The sequence below is a fragment of the Coregonus clupeaformis genome, unplaced genomic scaffold (genome assembly GCF_020615455.1).
Source record: "Coregonus clupeaformis isolate EN_2021a unplaced genomic scaffold, ASM2061545v1 scaf1104, whole genome shotgun sequence".
In the NCBI taxonomy this organism is placed as follows: Eukaryota; Metazoa; Chordata; class Actinopteri; order Salmoniformes; family Salmonidae; genus Coregonus; species Coregonus clupeaformis.
The window spans coordinates 42,713-62,791 of NW_025534558.1; the positions used below are offsets into that span (position 1 = coordinate 42,713).

General features: G+C 46.1%; 2 protein-coding genes across 2 annotated transcripts in view; both read left to right on the forward strand.

The window, feature by feature from the left end:
- LOC123486291 overlaps positions 1-7,530 on the forward strand; it is a 33,480-nt gene extending 25,950 nt beyond the window's left edge. Inside the window, exons 2-4 of the mRNA XM_045217544.1 lie at positions 6,771-6,907; positions 7,090-7,186; positions 7,295-7,530. Of these exons, the coding sequence (XP_045073479.1) occupies positions 6,771-6,907; positions 7,090-7,186; positions 7,295-7,530 (470 nt within the window). The remainder of the gene's footprint in view (positions 1-6,770; positions 6,908-7,089; positions 7,187-7,294) is intronic.
- A 7,156-nt stretch (positions 7,531-14,686) lies between these two features.
- LOC121560673 lies at positions 14,687-19,398 on the forward strand. Its single transcript, XM_041873594.2, has 4 exons — positions 14,687-15,305; positions 15,747-15,889; positions 16,173-16,284; positions 16,490-19,398. The coding sequence occupies exons 1-4, from the start codon at positions 15,014-15,016 to the stop codon at positions 19,129-19,131; spliced, it is 3,189 nt and encodes a 1,062-aa protein (XP_041729528.2). The 5' UTR covers positions 14,687-15,013; the 3' UTR covers positions 19,132-19,398.
- Positions 19,399-20,079: the final 681 nt, after the last annotated feature.

Here is a 20,079-nt window from a genome sequence, read left to right on the forward strand (position 1 = left end):
TCCTCAGCAACGATTATTTGAATAATTCAATGGGTGTTTTGTGTACAAAGGCAATGGAACTCTGCGCACAGTGCTTTGTGTGACGCACTGAGTGTTGGCCGGGGTAAACTGCTTCCGTGTAGATTTCCTGTTCATTTACTGAAGGATCGATCTAGCTTCGTTACAGCACTACATTACAGTGATAGTGTAGAAATTAATACATTTTTCAAAGTGCGTGGACTATTGTCGCGTTCAAAACAACTGGGAACTCGGAAATAAACGAGCTCCGACTGGCCTCCTGTAGCTCAGTTGGTAGAGCATGGCGCTTGCAACGCCAGGATTGTGGGTTCGATTCCCACGGGGGGCCAGTATGAAAAATGTATGCACTCACTAACTGTAAAATCGCTCTGGATAGGAGCGTCTGCTAAATGACGAAAATATAAATGGGAAAAATCGATTTGAACGGTCATCCAACTCGGAATTCAACTCGGTCCTCTTTCTAGAGCTCCAACCTGAAGATCACTGACGTCATGATTTACCTCCCATTTTTCCAGTTCCCATTTCACATAATCCACATACATGCTTATGGGCATGTGGCAGCAGTGTGTAGGAGGGAGGTTCCTAGGTGTGAGAAGTGTGCAGAAGGGCATGAGACAAAGGAATGTGTAGCATTGGGGAAAGTGTGGAGCATATGTGTTAATTGTAGGGGTGCCCATGGGGCTGGGGATCCGAAATGTCCGGTGCGAGAGAGGCAGGTTGAGGTTTCCAGGGTTAGAGTAGTGCAGAAGTTGTCATATGCTGAGGCAGGGAATACAATAGAGGAAGATGGGTCAAGGGGGAGGGATCCTGAGAGGAATGGTGTGAGTAGTAGATCTGTACCAGTACAGAGGGATAAACCAACAAGTGATATACAGTTGAAGTCGGAAGTTTACATACACCTTAGCCAAATACATTTAAACTCAGTTGTTCACAATTCCTGACATTTAATCCTAGTAAACATTCCCTATCTTAGGTCAGTTAGGATCACCACTTTATTTTAAGATTGTGAAATGTCCGAATAATAGTAGAGAGAATGATTGATTTCAGCTTTTATTTATTTCATCACATTCCCAGTGGGTCAGAAGTTTACATACAGTCAATTAGTATTTGGTAGCATTACCTTTAAATTGTTTAACTTGGGTCAAACGTTTTGGGTAGCCTTCCACAAGCTTCCCACAATAAGTTGGGTGAATTTTGGCCCGTTCCTCCTGACAGAGCTGGTGTAACTGAGTCAGATTTGTAGGCCTCCTTGCTCGCACACGCTTTTTCAGTTCTGCCCACACATTTTCTATAGGGTTGAGGTCAGGGCTTTGTGATGGCCACTCCAATACCTTGACTTTGTTGTCCTTAAGCCATTTTGCCACAACTTTGGAAGTATGCTTGGGGTCATTGTCCATTTGGAAGACCCATTTGCGACCAAGCTATAACTTCCTGACTGATGTCTTGAGATGTTGCTTCAATATATCCACATAATTTTCCTTCCTCATGATGCCATGTATTTTGTGAAGTGCACCAGTCCCTCCTGCAGCAAAGCACCCCCACAGCATGATACTGCCACCACTGTGCTTCACAGTTGGGATGGTGTTCTTCAGCTTGCAAGCCACCCCCTTGGCCAAACAGTTCTATTTTTGTTTTATCAGACCAGGGACATTTCTCCAAAAAGTCTTTTTTATGGCAGTTTTGGAGTAGTGGCTTTTTTCCTTGCTGAGCAGCCTTTCAGGTTGTCGATATAGAGTCATTTTACTGTGGATATAGATCATTTTGTACCTGTTTACTCCAGCATCTTCACAAGGTCCTTTGCTGTTGTTCTGGGATTGATTTTGCACCAAAAGCGTTCATCTCTAGGAGACAGAACGTGTCTCCTTCCTGAGCGATATGACGGCTACTTGGTCCCATGGTGTTTATACTTGCGTACTATTGTTTGTACAGATGAACGTGGTAACTTCAGGCATTTGGAAATTGCTCCCAAGGATGAACCAGACTTGTGGAGGTCTACAATTATTTTTCTGAGGTCTTGGCTGATTTCTTTTGATTTTCCCATGATGTCAAGCAAAGAGGCACTGAGTTTGAAGGTAGGCCTTGAAATACATCCACAGGTACACCTCCAATTGACTCAAATGATGTCAATTAGCTTCTAAAGCCATGACATCATTTTCTGGAATTTTCCAAGCTGTTTAAAGGCACAGTCAACTTAGTGTATGTAAACTTCTGACCCACTGGAATTGTGATACAGTGAATTATAAGTGAAATAATCTGTCTGTAAACAATTGTTGGAACATTTACATGTGTCAAGTCGGTTAGACTTGCCAAAACTATAGTTTGTTAACAAGAAATATGTGGAGTGGTTGAAAAACAAGTTTTAATGACTCCAACCTAAGTGTATGTAAACTTCCGACTTCAACTGTATGTTTTAGTAAGATTGGATTTTTAGCATTCATAGCAATGGTTATCAACTGTACTGCAGGGATGGAACGTAAGTTGCAGAAAATAGAGGTTGTGGTGGCAGCTGCAGAGAGGTATTTGGGTGTGCGAGACTTGACATCAGAAGAGTTACAGGGTATGTTAAGTGGTGGTGTCCCATCCTTTCAGGCTGTTGGCCTGAAGTAGGAATAAATTATTTTAAATAGTGGAGTATTGTAGTTATTATTATATATATATAAAAAACAAATTGTGAGTGTAGTGTTAGATGGTAGGGTATTTGTTGTATTTTTTAAAAGCAAAGTATAAGGGAGTTATACTCCAGTCTAGTAGGTGGCGGTAATGCAACATTTATTGGATGCCAACCGCCGTTAAACCTCATCGAAGACTCCAGTGAGGAGCTTTCCAATGTAGATTGTCCCACTACCCGACCCGTTGGTTTGTTTACGGAAGTTTTTGTGGATTTTCTTTGTGTTGCCTGGCTAGCTAAGTAGCAAGCCAACTACCATAGCCTTAATTTCTCTCAATACCCCTGGTATTTATATTTGTTCGAATAGCCTCATATACAGTAAATGCTACAGCTTATATCTCAAAATGATTAAAAATTGCAATAGGACAGTTATTGATAGAGACAAAAGAGGTTTAGTTACTAGTATCTTTGCTGCTAACGTTAGCTAATTAGCTAGCTTTCTATCCTTTTGATAGACTGGATCGTAACACTGACCCACCTGAAAAAAAGTAGGTAAACTTTACGAACTCTTAACTGTAGCTAGCTACTCAGACAGTTTGCCATGATGTCCGAAGCCATCGTAACCTTCCAGGCCCAGCTCTCGGGAGTCATGGAGACGGTCCTAAAGTCAGCCTATATGAGATCACCAGGCTGGTAGAGGATAGTTTCCTGGAGGAGGTGTCCCGCAGCCGGGAGCAGGTCGAGTCGCTGAAGAAGCGTCTGCAGTGGTCGGAGAACAGACGCAGGAGAGGGACGGCAAGGGAGACCGGAGGGGGAAATGTGCGGACTGTGGGAGAGCTGGCGGGAAGCCGAGGAGAGAAGCTCTGGAACCTCACAGACAGGTGAGGAGAGAGAGAGACCTCTAAAGACAATATATCTACACTGAACAAAATATAAACGCAACATGTAACAATTTCAAAGATTTTACTGAGTTACAGTTCATATAAGGAAATCAGTCAATTTAAATAAATTCATTAGGCCCTAATCTATGTATTTCAAATGACCGGGAATACAGATATGCATCTTTTGGTCACAGATACCATTTAAAAAATGGTAGGGGCTTGGATCAGAAAACCAGTCAGTATCTGGTGTGACCACCTTTACCTCATGCAGTGCGACACCCACCTTCTCATAAAGTTGATCAGCTGTTGATTGTTGCCTGTGGAATGTTGTCCCACTCCTCTTCAATGGCTGTGCGAATTTGCTGGATATTGGCAGGAACAGGAACACTGTTGTACCACGTTGATCCAGAGCATCTCAAACATGCTCAATGGGTGACATGCATGGTGAGTATGCAGGCCATGGAAGAACTGGGACATTTTCAGCTTCCAGTAATTGTGTACAGATCCTTGCGACATGGGGCTGTTCATTATCATGCTGTAACATGAGGTGATGGCGGCAGATGAATGGCACAACAATGGGCCTCAGGATCTCGTCACAGTATCTCTGTGCATTCAAATTGCCATCGATAAAATGCAATTGTGTTCGTTATCCGTAGCTTATGCCTGCCCATACCATAACCCCACCGCGAGCACGCAGATGAGCTTCCCTGAGACAGTTTCTGACAGTTTGTGCAGAAATCCTTCGGTTGTGCAAACCCACAGTTTCATCAGCTGTCAGGGTGGCTGGTCTCAGATGATTCTGCAGGTGAAGAAGCCGGATGCGGAGGTCCTGGGCTGGCGTGGTGACACATGGTCTGCGGTTGTGAGGGCGGTTGAACTTACTGTCACATTCTCTAAAACAACATTGAAGGTGGCTTATGGTAGAGAAATGAACATAACATTATCTGGCAATAGCTCTGGTGGACTATTCCTGCAGTCAGAATTTCAATTGCACACTCCCTCAAAACTTGAGACATCTGTGGCATTGTGTTGTGTGACACAACTGCACATTTTAGAGTGGCCTTTTATTGTCCCCAACACAAGGTGCACCTGTGTAATGATCATACTGTTTAATCAGCTTCTTGATATGCCACACCTGTCAGTTGGATGGATTATCTTGGCAAAAAAGATATGCTCACTAACAGGGATGTAAACAAAGTTGTGCACACAATTTGAGAGAAATAAGCTTTTTGTGGGTATGGACAATTTCACCTGGTCATGGAAGGATCAGGTGTTCCTAATGTTTTGAAAACTCAGTGGGGGCTGCTGTAATGTGTACCTTCCATACTTTGGTGATCACTGATCAGACAGATGAATTGGTGGTGGCATTTGAATAAGATGATTTATTTCCTTCATCTGCACTGATGCGAGGAGACTGCATAATGAACAATGTTGCTTTCTGTTCCTTTTCTTCTTCTTCGTGTGTTTTTCCGGCAGACTAGATTACTGCCTTTCGCAGCACATTTTGATCACAAAACAAGGGACAAGAGGAAGGGGAATATCTTACGTTAAATCTAACCTATACACCATCTCCAGAAACCCACCACCAATCCCACTACTTTGGCCCTAAAAGATCCTACACCTTGAGCCCTGTAGCTCAGTTGGTGAGCATGGTGCTTCAAGCCGGGTTGTGGGTTCGTTTCCCCGGGGGGCGTTGAAAATGTATGCACTCACTAACTGTAAATCGCTCTGGATAAGAGCGTCTGCTAAATGACTAAAATGTACACGTCAGTTGATCATCATGGCTATAAATGCAAGAAATTCCACCGTACTAAAACTCATCCTCTCTGGATCTCTCTCTTCAAGCTTACTCACTCTCCCAGTCAGAATCACTAACCCTTGGGCTATCCTCTACTCTCTTCACTGCCTCAGTATAGGAAACATTCTGCCCCACTCGAACTCTGGAATCTCAACTGTTCTCTCTTACAGGGCACTTGGGATCCCCAGCGCAGCCCCCCCACCCCACCCCACACAGTTAACACAGTGCTTTCTCTGTCCTTTCTGTACTCTGGCTATACCCTCCTGCACACTTCCACATCGTAGCATCTCCCCTTCTACACACTGGGCTGCAACATGTCCAGATCCTTGACACTTAAAGACGTAGTGTGTTCGAACATAGGCCCTCACAGAATATAAAATATAACCTAACCTGACCTTATCAGGTAGAAACTCTGTTTCAAAGCTCAACAAGACAGACAGGGTATTATCAGTCTCGCCATTGCCACCGGGTCTACGACTCACCAAACGGCCGCGTCACAAACACTAGGAGTATTCCTTTTCATCTGATCCACCTCTACACTCAACGCGACCCCACTGATCACTCCTTTGAGTGCGGTGCCCTGCTCGGAGAGTAAAGTGTGACACAAGTTGAGCCCGAGAGTGTGATGCGAGTTTCGTCCCTGCCTTTGGGTGGAGGATGCACAAAAACTCAAAACAATTCAACTTCTCAAAACTTTCACAGATGTAACCGCTCCCAGTTTGTCCTTTACCCAACCTGAAACAACACGGTCGGCCAAAAGCAGGAATCCACTTTTTTGTAAAATCTCGCTCCTACTGGTCCAAAATCATCTCTAAAAAGGACTCCCATGGCAACCACTGGGTGTGTACCACACCTGTCGCCACAGGTACTCTGGTTTGGCCCAACTCAGAGCGGTACTTCACCCTGGTCTGGCTCACTTCAGAGCGGTACTTTCTCCCCCTGGTCTGGCTCAACTTCAGAGCGGTACTTCAACCCTGGTCTGGCTCAACTTCAGGCGGTGATTTCACCCTGGTCTGGCTCAACTTCAGGGAGCGGTACTTCCACCCTGGTCTGGCTCAACTCGAGCGGTACTTCTCCCCTGGTCTGGCTAACTCGAGCGGTACTTCACCCTGGTCTGGCTCAACTTCAGGGCGGTATTTCACCCTGGTCTGGCTCAACTTCAGAGCGGTACTTCACCCTGGTCTGGCTCAACTTCAGGGCGGTATTTCACCCTGGTCTGGCTCACTTCAGAGCGGTACTTCACCCTGGTCTGGCTCAACTTCAGAGCGCTCAATACTGCTAACCGGCTCAAGGTTCTCAAAAGAGCAATTACATTTATAGGTAATTTGAATGGGTTTGTATTCAGGAGACGTAGGTCTGTACCTGATGCCATTTTTCGACTGTGATCTGCTCAGTCTGTCGTTTCAATCTTGGCCCTTTTTCTTTTACTCCAAATAAAATCTTCTCTTTGTTTACCTGTGGCTAGATGCGGAGAGGGGGTGTGGCCTGAAGCAGGAGAAGGTACCAGGGGAGGAGTGGAGCAGCTGTGGGAGCGTGGCCGGGGAAACAGCCTTCCATGATGTGAAGGAGGCAGAGTCCACCAGTCCTAGGAGAACCTCTGAGGTAGGTAAGGGACTGACTAAACACCTGTGTTACAGAAAGTTAGTTTAGAACTATATTGTCCAGAACAGATTAGAACTGATTGTCTGTCAGGAGGAATAGGGGACCGTCATGTCCGCTCTATTCATTCACTGTCAGTTTATCCATCATTTAGTCAGAATCAACTCATTAATTTCCTCTTCCAGTCCACAGAGGTCGGAGATCAGAAGCTGGATAGCCTGCTGAAAGAGGAGGCTCTCCACAACACTGAGCTACGGGAGAGATGGGGTGTCTGCCTGGACGGTGAGTTCAGGAGTTTACAACAAACATAACAGACCATTTCTATGATGATGAGAACTATTGCCAATGCCGCTAATGCTTCTAACACCTCATGTCTCCTGTGTTCTTCAGGGGCCGACGGTTCGGACGTCTCGGGGCCCAGGAAGAGTTTCAGTGAGCAAAAGCTGCAGCAGTGCCAGGATGACTGGGGGTCTGTTCTAGACCAGGGGCCTAAACCTCCGGGCCCCGAGGGAGACCCAGGGGGACCCCACCAACCCTCTCTACCGCCCTTGTTACAGCATGAAGGAACTGAGGCGGCTTTGAGAAGTCTGGTTGCGACGGTGGTGGTGGTGGCGGCCATCTTCTAGACATAGAAGGGCTGGATAGGCTTCCTGGTTCTCCGACTCGTCTGGGGGGCGCTGAGCTATGGAGCTGTGGGTCACTACCAGGTGAACCTGGGGTCTGAGGGGAGACCATCACCATCACTCCCACATGACTGACCCACATCGGGGCCGGAGGGAGCAGGTGGGATCGCTAACGCCATCCTCCCACCCGGAGGTGGGAGACCTGAACTGCCTGTTGATCAACGAGGAGGGGTACCTGCAGGACTCCAGTGTCTTGTACCCCAAACACGGTATGCCAGAAGCGGGTAGCAGAGCCGGCCACAGGGTGCTAACCTCCATCCACTCTGGAAGCTCAGCCAACAACAACAACACAGAGTGCCTGTATGGCGCCGCTGATGACTTTGGACACTCTCTAAATCTCAGAGATCGTTCACAAGAGCAGGTAAAAGGAGGAGGAGGAGGGGGGAGGCGTCACGCCTGCAATCAATCCCACAAGCAGAAACACGAAACGGGAAGAGGGTTGAGTGCAGGGTCAGGGTCTGGGCATCCATACTCCCGCACCCAGTGCGGTAAGACCTTCACCCAGGCATGCAACCTCAAGGTCCACCAGGCCGAGGGACTCCACCTCTGCAGCCACTGTGGCAAGGGCTTCACCTCCTTCTCCGACCTGAAGAGGCACAAGTGCAGCCAGACGACAGACAAGCCTTACTGCTGCTCCATCTGTGGGAACAAGTTCAGTCGGCTCTGGAACCTCAAGCTGCATCAGCGCATTCACACGCAGGAGAAACCCCACCGCTGCACTATGTGTGACAAGAGCTTTGCTCGGGCGGACAATTTGAAGGTGCACCAGCGCATCCACACTGGGGAGAGACCGTACTGCTGTGCTGTCTGTGGACTCCGCTTCAAACAGTTGGACCATTTGAAGTCACACCAGCGCAAACACAGGCCGGATCTCGTGGACTGAATCTGTTAAAAATATATATATTCAGTGTATATATATCACATTTTATTAGAATATTTTTAATTTTGTTTTTTAATAAGGACATTGAAAATATGAACTGTTGGAAATCTAACCATGTGTTGAATGAGAATGTATTCCTTACATGATGGACTGTCTGAATTGTCCGTCATAATGATCATGCCAACCTAGCTGACGGCTCTATCAATCGCTCCAGAAGAAAGGTTAGTGGGCGTGTCTTTTGGCCGGAGTCATGTGGCTGGGTAGTCAGACTAAAGCCAACCTTTAGAATAAGTATAATATTTTCTGTTCATCCAGCTTGCCTTCTCCCCCAGTCACTCACCATACTGTAACCATACATGTTATTCCTGTATATAATATCTTATGTTACCTGAATGGAAAATGTTACCTGAATTGCCATAATTTTATGGTTGGTCTTTTTGTACAATAAATATTTTGCTCCCCACATATTCAGTTAATATATAATTCCTTAATTCCATTGGTAAAAAGGTTTTTAACAATTTTTATAGCTTACAACTATCTTTTTTACCTTAGATGAGGTGAAGTTAATAATTCTCTCTCCCACACTTCTGTAGGATTTGGCGCAAACAAAGGGTTTCACTTGTACTAGAACGCCAAGGTAACCTGTATAAATGACTATTGCCCCGTAGCACGCACATCTGTAGCCATGAACTGCTTTGAAAGGCCTGCCATGGCTCACATCAACACCATCATCCCAGACACCCTGGACCCACTCCAATTTGCATACCGCCCCAACAGATCCACAGATGACGCAATCTCTATTGCACTCCACACTGCCCTGTCCCACCTGGACAAGAGGAACACCTATGTGAGAATGCTGTTCATTGACTACAGTTCAGCGTTCAACACCATAGTGCCCTCCAAGGTCATCACTAAATTAAGGACCCTGGGACTGAAAACCTCCCTCTGAAACTGGATCCTGGAGTTCCTGGCGGGGCGCCCCCAGGTGGTGAGGATAGGCAACAACATCTACCACACTGACCTACAACAAGGGGGCTCCTCAGGGGTGCGTGCGTAGTCCCCTGTACTCCCTGTTCACCCACGACTGTGTGGCCGCACACGACTCTACGACGAGGAGGAGACAGCGTATAGGGAGGAGGTCAGAGACCTGGCAGTGTGGTCCCAATAAAACAACACCTCAGCAAGACAAAGGAGCTGATCGTGGACTACAGGAAATGGAGGGCCGAGCATGCCCCCATCCACATCGACGGGGCTGTAGTTGACCGTGTCGAGAGCTTCAAGTTCTTCGGTGTCCACATCACTAAGGATGTTTCATGGTCCACACACACCAACACAGTCGTGAAGAGCGCATGACAACATCTCTTCCCCCTCAGGACGTTCTACAGCTGCACCATTGAGAGCACCTTGACTGGCAGCATCGCCACTTGGTATGGCAACTGCTTGACATCCAACCACAAAGCGCTACAGCGGGTAGTGTGTACTTCCCAGTATGTCACTGGGGCCGAGTTCCCTGCCATCCAATACATCTATACCAGGCAGTGTCAGAGGAAGGCCCTAAACATTGTTAAAGGCTCCAGCCACCCAAGTCATTTAGACTGTACTTTCTGCTACAGCATGGCAAGTTGTACCGATGCATCAGCTTCTACCCCCCAAGCCATAAAAGTGTTAAATAGTTAAGTTAACCAAATAGCTACCCAGACTATCTGCATTGACCCTTTTTGCACTAACTTTGACTCATCACATACGCTGCTACTGTTTTATTTTCTGTCCTGTTAAATCACTTTATTCCTGTACATATCTACCTCAACTACTTCATATACCTGCACGTCGACTTGGTACTGGAATGGTACCCCGTGTATATAGCCAAGTTATCGTTACTCATTGTGTATCTATTATTACTTTTATTATTACGTGTTTTACTTTTCTATTATTTCTCTATTTTCTTTCTCTCTGTGTTGTTGGGAAGGGCCCGTAAGAATGCAAGTGACTGTAAGGCTACACCTGTTGTTTACGATGCATGTGAGGAATACAATTTGATTAGATTTTACAAAAAACATTTGATTTAACTAGCAACACCTTTCTGAAACATTTCCTCACCATGCACGTTGATCTCACAGGGCCACCAATCCATACAGCACAACCGTGACATACAGTGGCTTGCGAAGGTATTCACCCCCCTTGGCATTTTTTCTATTTTGTTGCCTTACAACCTGGAATTCAAATGGATTTGTTTGGGGGTTGTATCATTTGATTTACACAACATGCCTACCACTTTGAAGATGCTAAATAATTTTTTTTGAGAAACAAACAGGAAATAAGACAAAAAAACACAACTTGAGCGTGCATAACTATTCAACCCCCCAAAGTCAATACTTTGTAGAGTCACCTTTTGCAGCAATTACAGCTACAAGTTTCTTGGTATAATAATATAAATGCCATTTTAGCAGACGCTTTATCCAAAGCGACTACAGTCGTGGCTAGTATGGGTGGGGGATCGAAACTACTTGCGTTAAGCAGCTGAGCCAGAGGACTACAGAGGTATCTTTCTATAAGCTTGGCACATCTAGCCATGGGATTTTTGCACATTCTTCAAGGCAAACTGCTCCAGCTCCTTCAAGTTGGATGGGTTCCGCTGGTGTACAGCAATCTTTAAGTCATATCACAGATTCTCAATTGGATTGAGGTCTGGGCTTTGACTAGGCCATTCCAAGACATTGAAATGTTTCCCCATAAACCACTCGAGTGTTGCTTTAGCAGTATGCTTAGGGTCATCGTCCTGCTGGAAGGTGAACCTCCATCCCAGTCTCAAATCTCTGGAAGAATTTCCCTGTATTTAGCGCCATCCATCATTCCTTCAATTCTGACCCAATTCTTTCCCAGTCCCTGCCGATCAAAAACATCCCCACAGCATGATGCTGCCACCACCATGCTTCAGTATGGGGATGGTGTTCTCGGGGTGATGAGAGGTGTTGGGTTTGCGCCAGACATGGTGTTTTCCTTGATGGCCAAAAAGCTCAATTTTAGTCACATCTGACCAGAGTACCTTCTTCCATATGTTTGGGGAGTCTCCCACATGCCTTTTGGCGAACACTAAACATGTTTGCTTCTTTTTTACTTTAAGCGATGGCTTTTTTCTGGCCACTCTTCTGTAAAGCCCAGCTCTGTGGAGTGTACTGTTTAATGTGGTCCTATGGACAGATACTCCAATCTCCGCTGTGGAGCTTTGCAGCTCTTTCAGGGTTATCTTTGGTCTCTTTGTTGCCTCTCTGATTAATGCCCTCCATGCCTGGTCTGTAAGTTTTGGTGGGTGGCCCTCTCTTGGCAGGTTTGTTGTGATGCCATATTCTTTCCATTTTTTAATAATGGATTTAATGGTGCTCCGTGGGATGTTCAAAGTTTCTGATATTTTTTTTATAACCCAACCCTGATCTGTACTTCACCACAACTTTGTCCCTGACCTGTTTGGAGCGCTCCTTGGTCTTCATGGTGCCGCTTGCTTGGTGGTGCCCCTTGGTGTTGCAGACTCTGGGGCTTTTCAGAACAGGTGTATATATACTGAGATCATGTGACACTTAAATAAAGTCCACCTGTGTGCAATCTAACTAATTATGTGACTTCTGAAGGTAATTGGTTGTACCAGATCTTATTTAGGGGCTTCATAGCAAAGGGGGTGAATACATATGCATGCACCACTTTTCCGTTATTTATTTTTTAGAATTTTTTGAAACAAGTTATGTTTTTCATTTCACTTCACCAATATGGACTATTTTGTGTATGTCCATTACATGAAATCCAAATAAAAGTCCATTTAAATTACAGGTTGTAATGCAACAAAGTAGGAAAAACGCCAAGGGGGATGAATACTTTTGGTTGTCACTAGTTACCACAGCCACGAAGTCAGAAGGCCCGCCTACTCGACCAATCAGATGAGGGAGTGTGATGACACATGCGAACCGGCCTGTGTCATCACTATCGATCCATCAATGATTTTGTTATTTATTAGCTATAATAAAACCAACCTTTCTAAATGCAACGTGGTAATTGGATGTCTTATTCAAACTCAGCTTGCAAGCAAGCTCATAACGTTCGCCCTAACTCATAGTGGCGTGTTTTAACCCAAAATAGGGTTACTGCATTATCTGCATTGTTTTTAAAATGGCATGTAGACAAACAAATGGACACATCTTTTTTAGCCCACACGTAATCCACAAGTAAAACGTACACAGTTTCACAGAAATGCTCAGATAAATGTAAATGTTTGAAATTGGCAGATTTATGGCAGATTTAAGATGAACACTTTAACCCTGTGACTGTATTTGGCACATAGGCACTTACTATAGTAATTTCTTTATTTACGTATCACAGCCTTGCAGTCCACCTTTTTTTGACATTTTGTACCAGTTTACATCTTTTGAGAAAGGCATGGTCTTCAAGCTACCGAAGATGGCAAAACATTTAATTATAATAATAATTGATTGGGCTTACATAGCACTTTTCTAGACACACAAAGCTCTTTACAGTTTAAGGGGAAACTCACCATCCTAACCTACATACTTGTAATTTTATTTATTTTATTGGCCCATCCACCTCCCTCTTCGGAGGACAAAATTAACTGCTTTACATTAGTTTTTTATTTTAGTTTTTTACAGATATTTTGTTAAATATACATTATTCATACACTTTACATACATGGTCCTGATAGGAATAAAGTTTGATAAACACATTACACCTACAATGGTACTCATCATGACGTACCCTTGCAATAAGTGCCATTGGATCTTTAGCGACCACAGAGTTAGGACACCCGTTTAAAGTCCCATCTTCAATTTTATTGAGGAACATTCCATTGCTAGTTAGTAATTCAACATTATTAAAATGAAATGCATGTTGTAAAAGTGTATGGTATAAATTACAATGATCTGTCTTTGAACTTACTGCCATTTCAGCAGCATATTTCTCTTTGGCTTTAGTTTGTCTGTCTTTCACCTGGTGCCATTCAGACGTCTTTTGTGGCCACATCTTGAAACGGAACACCATTGAATGGGAGACTTTTATACTCCCAACTGAGTTTTTTTCCCCTGCCAAAGGCTGTGCATCTGTTGAAGGTCAAGAATATGATATTTTGCTATAAGAATGAAACTAACAACGTTGCTCTATCAAATAGAATAACTCCTCTGTGCATGGAATGGAATCCCTTATGCTAGCTAGCTAGCTCATTTTAGATGAGAGTAGCAAATGTTGCCGATTCTTGTTCCCGAATGTATTTAGTTATTATTTGGTCCTCAAACTTGAACTCGAGATTTTCTATTTCGAAAATGAGTCGTTTCCCGCGAACCAGAATACGCGTCATCAGTAGGCGGGCCTTCTGACTTTGTGGCTGTGGTAACTATAATATTATTTCGAATATAATGAACAGGATTGATCAAAATGGCTTCGGTTTTCACTAGTTAATTTATGGTTAGGGTTAGGCATAATATAAGCAGTGTGGTTGAGGTTAGGGTTAAGGTTAGGTTTAAAATAAAATGTTAATAAGATAAATAGTAGAAATAGGCGGGGTTTCTGAGTGTGGCTGTGGTAACTAGCTTCTTGTTGAGATGTGTGTGTTGAGTAAGGATGCATATGTGGGAGACCCGTTTGAGGTGTAAAAAATGGTGAAGTAGGCCTGTGCGCTGGGAAAAGTGGAGTCTGTCAGAGTGACCAGGAGTGGTCTTATTTTGATTAACTGTATTTATGAAGTACAGAAGACGATTGCAGTGGGCCTCAAATGAATCCGGACAACATACATTTTGTGCTTTAACCTTCGGAGTAGACCACACCCCAAAGGAGTCATCTCAGCGATGACGACAGATGTTCAGGCTGAATAGAATTCCTGGTGTGGTTGGTGTCCAGCATCTGACCTGCTGGGTGAATAGAGAAAAATTATAAAGTCTGTCGGTCCTGTTGTTTTTTGATAAAGAGCACCTACACCTACACATGTGAAGCTTGGTTATGTAAGATGCGCTGTAAGAGCTTTCGTGCCCAAACCACTGCAGTCTAAGAATTGTAAAGGATTTGGCCATGTTTCAACGGTGTGTAGAAGGACGACGGTGTTGCAATTGTGGTAAGGGTGAACGAGATTGAGGTGGCAAAAGTTAGAGCAATCAGTCGAATCTCCTATGCGAAGGCGATTAAAATAATTGAGAACAACTGATGCTAGTGGAGATATGGTAGTGGATGCCCCACAGCACATAGTAAATGTTTGCTGCCAGTCAAAAGATACTGTGTTAAAAAGGTTGATTTTGTGGCTTCATTGCCAGTTATAAACCGTACCCTAAAGTCTCAGAGAAGTCTAAGAAACTGGACATTATTGTGGCTGCTGCAGAAAAGTTTTTTTGGCTTAAGGATTTCACATCTTTATTATAATTTTTTATGTTTAGTAGTTTGTTACGCTTTTGGGGAATCCTGTTTCCATCCCGCACAGTAGGTGGCGGGATGCACAATAAATTGTGCGATCACTAATTTACCATAGAAGAAGAATACATTTTTATGTGTGTGTGAGAGTTGAAGATGGCCGCCGCTAACATGGCGAAAGACGGTTTTCAAACCCAGTTCGCCTCTGTTATGGAGAAGGTGCTGAAGACAGCAGTCATTGAGACAACGACACTTTTCGAAACAACTATTGAGGAACTGCGAGCTGAAATATCCAGAATAAAAGAAGAGAACGAGGACCTCAAATCGAGTCTTCGATCCCCTGAAAATGCGAAGAAATCGACTGGTGAAAGTGAAAGCCAAACCGCGGAGACTGGTTCTAGTCAAACAACCTCACATATCGGCAAACGTGACATTGGCGTTCAATGTGGTGAGTAGAAAACGGTTTTATTCGTTCCACCAGTTTTCGTTTTGAGTTTAAAATGAGTTTCTATTGTACAAATTCAGGTAGGTCCCTCCCGTTTCGTTTGCTCCCTTTTAAGAAACGTTTTGCAACAGAATCGGTGGAATGAATACACCCCTGGACAAGCTAGCTAAGCTACGTTAAAGTGATCACACATTCTGATAGCTAGCTATTTAGCTGAACATATGAAGACTCACAGTTTGTATAGACTACAATATTAAACAGAACATGTTTGAGAGGTGTAGCCTATATTATGCATTCAAATTACTGATAACCTTAATAATGCTAAGCACGTTGCAACACGGGATGTTGTTCTGTCATGTCATCAGCTGGTTTGTAATCTTAAACTCTAAATTTCTAGGTTGCCTTATCTCCTAACCACTGTCTCTGCTAATTTGGTATTTCCAGTTCTGACAGTGCAAGCTTTGCCGCGGGCTGGGGAGCAGCACCTGCGCTCAGAGGACCAGGGGACAGGGCTGCACCATGGGGCCTATGATGAGGAGGGCAACCCACAGATGGCCTTTGTACTGATCAAACAGGAGGTGGACTGGGTAAGACTGGGCTTCTAGCCTGAGTCCCAGATCTGTGTGTGCTGTCTTGCCAATTAACCTACCTCTATACTCAACCTGTTGTTGTCGACCCCAGAGAAAATAAAAACCTTCAACCCCAGAGAAAATAAAAACCTTCACACTGCGCTCCCTAGGATCACTTGTGTATTTAAGCATACATATTGACCTCACAGCCATCGTCTGAGTTTTTGTTGACCCTATTAAACTGTCCATCCACTTCTTTATACTCAAACTGTTGTTGTTGCCATTGTGCCCATCCCCCCAGGAGGCAGACTATTCTGATGACTACTCCCCTGGGTACATACTGCTGAAGCAGGAGGGGGGAGAGCCCCCGACACTGGTCCGCAGACAACCTCTCAGAGAGTTACCAGGCAGAGGTAGGAACTAGGGAGACCTGCTTCTGAATCACACGTTATTACAATGTATTAAAGAGTATTGGGAAGAGAAACAAACTCTAATATCTCTAATCTCTCCACTGTTATTCTCTCTGTCTTTTGTTCTTTCTCTGTCTCTCTCCACGTCTCCCTCTTTCCACTATCCCCTCCACCTTTCTCCGTCCTGTCAATCTCCCTCTCTCTGTAGCCCTGGTCCCTCCTGGAGCTGTCAGGGCCCTGGTCAACCGTTACACCCAGGAAAGGCCTCCCACCACCCAGCCTACCGCAGGAGCCGCAGCGGCCCTCCTCCAGGGAGATCCGGAGGCCCCCCAGGCTCTCAGCCCATCCCAGCCCAGGACCAGAGGGGTTACCAGGGGCAGTGCAGGGCAGGACCAAGCCCCTGGAACAGAACAGCAGTCACTGGTAATACCAGTGGCAGAGTCTCCATCAACATTACACCTGACAGCATCTCCTCAATTACCAGGCACTATCCAGTCTACATCAACTGTCCTGTCGACTGTAATGGTCCAGTCCACGGTAACTACTCTGTCAAAAGAAACTGTCCAAACGACCACAGCGGTCCAGTCTACCGTAACGGCGACAGCAGCAGCGTCAGAGCGCCCGCCACCTGTCCTCTCCGGGTTACCCAGTACCCCTTTTCAGGATACACAGCCCAGCCTCGTACCCCCTCGTCCACCCCGACCTCCTCGAGCACCACCATCACAGTCTCACACAGACGTACTACCTGTAGCTCGTCCAATAGTAGTGCCCTCAACACAACCAGCTAGGCCTACAGCCGTACCCGATGGACCACCGGCCGCACCACCAACACAACCGCAACCGCCTACAGTTTTGGAGCAGTCGGGTGTTGCCACGGCAACTCTGCCAACACCGGTCCAGTCCGCTCCGTTGCTGACTTTGTCTGAAGAACTTGCCGGCCCCCCTGAGAAGCAGGCGTCGTTGGTCACTGAGCATATGCAACGCTCCTCCACCGTGCCACCTCCGAAGTCACCTGCTGTCCCAGAGACATCTGATGAAGCCTCTGTACAGCCGTCAGCCCCTGCTGTAACCACACCCTCACCCTCTGGCCCCTGTCAAATGTCTAAGACACAGTTTATAGCTCAGTTGTCAGTAGTACCCCAAGTACGCACCCCGCCGAGGGTGGAGGAAGATGAGGAGGGGGAGAGGCTTTCCCCCCTCCCTGCCATGTCTACGGAAGCTGTGATAACCAGGTCTGTCGCTACGGAGACGACCCCCGCCGGCGAGAAAAAGGAGGAGATTGTTGTCCAGTTAGGCGCCGGCAGAAAGTCAAGTCGACGTGAAGCGATCCTCTCCGGTCTCCGCCGCCGCTTGAGGCCCCGCCCACAGGACAGCACGCCATCTCCCGTGGTTGCTAAGAAACCCAGAGGAGATAGAACCGCCCCTCTAGACCACGACTACTCAAAGGTGATGCAGAACGGAGGAGAAAAGTCCAGTGAATCACACCTTGACCAGGATGTAGTAGAGGACACCGCTAACGGTGTGACGGCCGACGACGAGTCTACTGGACAAGGAAGTAGTAACCAAGTCATCAGTGAGGAAGAGGGAGGAGCTAACACTGATGTGACCTCCCCGACTAGACAGTCACCTATTGGTGGAGGAGGAGGCGTGTCCAAATCCAAGAAGAGAAACATGACCTGGGTGCAGGCTCAGAGAGGTTTGGCCCTAGCCCAGGCTAAGAGGAGTAGGTCAAAGGTCACCAAGGCATCACAGCGAGGTCAGAGATCAGAGCTTAGAGGTCTGGTCACACAGACACCGTTTCTGCCTTCCACCGCACAGCGCCGCCGGTCGTACAGCCCCAGCCCTCATGCTGCGTCTACCTCCAGCCTCAGCCCACGCCGCACCAGCCCACGTTGCACCAGCCCTCACGGTTCCCCACACCAGGCTACGGGGGCGAACGTGAACCCTTCTCCTGCCACCCCTCCTCACCAGTTCAAGGTCACTTCCACCACCCCTCGTCGCGGAAGACCTCGTTCGGCGGCCGTGGCGGCTTTAAATTTGAAACTGTCTCCCTCCACCCCTCAACCTATCCCCTTCATTGTCACCGTCAGCCCTCGCTCTGGATTCAAAAAGTCCCCCCAGTGCACGCTGACGTTCCAGCAGGCGCAGCGGTATCGCAAGTCACAACCGACATGGTCGCCGCCAGGACCGTACCTGCTACAACAGTCTCCCCAGTCTCCACGGAAACGTTTTGCCAAGAACCAGTGCGCAGACTGCGGTCGCGTCCTGAGCAGCGCCGCCGCTTTAGAGAGCCATGCTTCCATCCACACGGGGAAGCGCCCTTTCGCCTGCTCCGCCTGCGGCAAGGACTTCCCCAACCTCAAGGGCCTCAACCGCCACGCCCGCGTCCACGGCGACCAGCGGGGCCACCAGTGTCCGAAGTGTGACAAGACCTTCGTCTACGGCTTCGGCCTGACCAAGCACGAGCAGATGGTCCACAGCGGCGTGCGCCCATTCGTCTGCCCGATCTGTGACAAACGCTTCGTCATCCGGCGCGACATGGAGACCCATCTCCGCGTTCATACTGGAGAGAAACCGTTTGCCTGTTCCCTCTGTGTGAAGCGGTTCAAGAGGCGTGTGGAGCTGAATGTTCACCTGAGGTGGCACAACGGGGAGAAGAGACACTGGTGCTCGTACTGCGGGAAGGGATTTCTGGATTACAATAATCTGAAGAGGCACAAACTGGTCCACACCGGAGAGAAACCCTACACCTGCTCTGAGTGTGGCAAGCACTTCAAACAGACTGGCCATCTGAAGAAACACCTGAAGACCGTACACAAAGACAGAAAGAGGGCAGGGGACGAGTCTTAAATGGGACCCTATTCCCTATATAGTGCACTACTTTGGACTAGAAATATATAGCACTATATAGGGAATAGGGTGTCAGATGGTGATGAGGGAATAGTTCACTCTGTTTGCTGTGAATTCAAAACCCAGCTGTGTTAGTTTAATTGAAGCAGGGATGTATTGATTATCAGCGCTTTGGTTCTGTAAACATTTGAGGTCGCTATTGTTGTTTTGAAGAATCATGCCCCGAATGTAGCAAAATGTAAAAAAGAAAATAAATGTTGAATTGAGTTGGTTAGTTGTTTTTAAAACAAATTCTGGTTGTCATTTGTTATTCATTCTATTTATTAGGAAAATTAGAAGCCTAAAAACAAGTTTAAATGTAGGTGTACTGCGTTCACGTCTCACATCATACTTTTTATGTTCTGTGGGTTTTAAGTAGTTCCTTTAAAAATGTGTTTTTATTTTGTTTTATTTGTATGTAAAAATCTGGGCTGGACTGGGAAGTTTTACTTGAACAACCCTCTAAGTCGTAATTACAAGTGGGAAATAGATTTCTGTTTTTGCCGAGTTGTTACGTTTCACCACTGACCTTATACCATTTCAACCAAAACATGACAACAAATCAATTTTTGACAATTACAAACATATCAATGTGGATAATGTAGCTAGTGGGGGGGGGGCAGGACCCAGTTTGGGAAACTATAAGGCATACATTTTTATTCAACACATGGTTAGGGTTCCAACAGTTCATCTTTCCAATGTCCTTATTAATAAACAATAGCTCACAAAAAAATTGTTCTCAATGTCAAATAAAAATCGAGACATGGGGTTCCCAAACATTTTCACTTGGCGACCCCCTTCCAGGATTGGGGAACACCCCGCGGTGCGCACCAGGTCTATTTCTGGGCACTAGCACTGTTCCTGACACTAACTGTTCACACCGCTCTTGTTGGTGGAGAGAGTTTTGCA

Excerpts from the sequence above, each read along its gene's own strand:
- LOC121560673 (XM_041873594.2), top strand. The coding sequence starts at position 15,014 with ATGGCCGCCGCTAACATGGCGAAAGACGGTTTTCAAACCCAGTTCGCC. Across the intron at positions 15,890-16,172 it reads TCAAACAGGAGGTGGACTGG|GAGGCAGACTATTCTGATGA; the intron begins GTAAGACTGGGC and ends CCATCCCCCCAG. Across the intron at positions 16,285-16,489 it reads CAGAGAGTTACCAGGCAGAG|CCCTGGTCCCTCCTGGAGCT; the intron begins GTAGGAACTAGG and ends CTCTCTCTGTAG.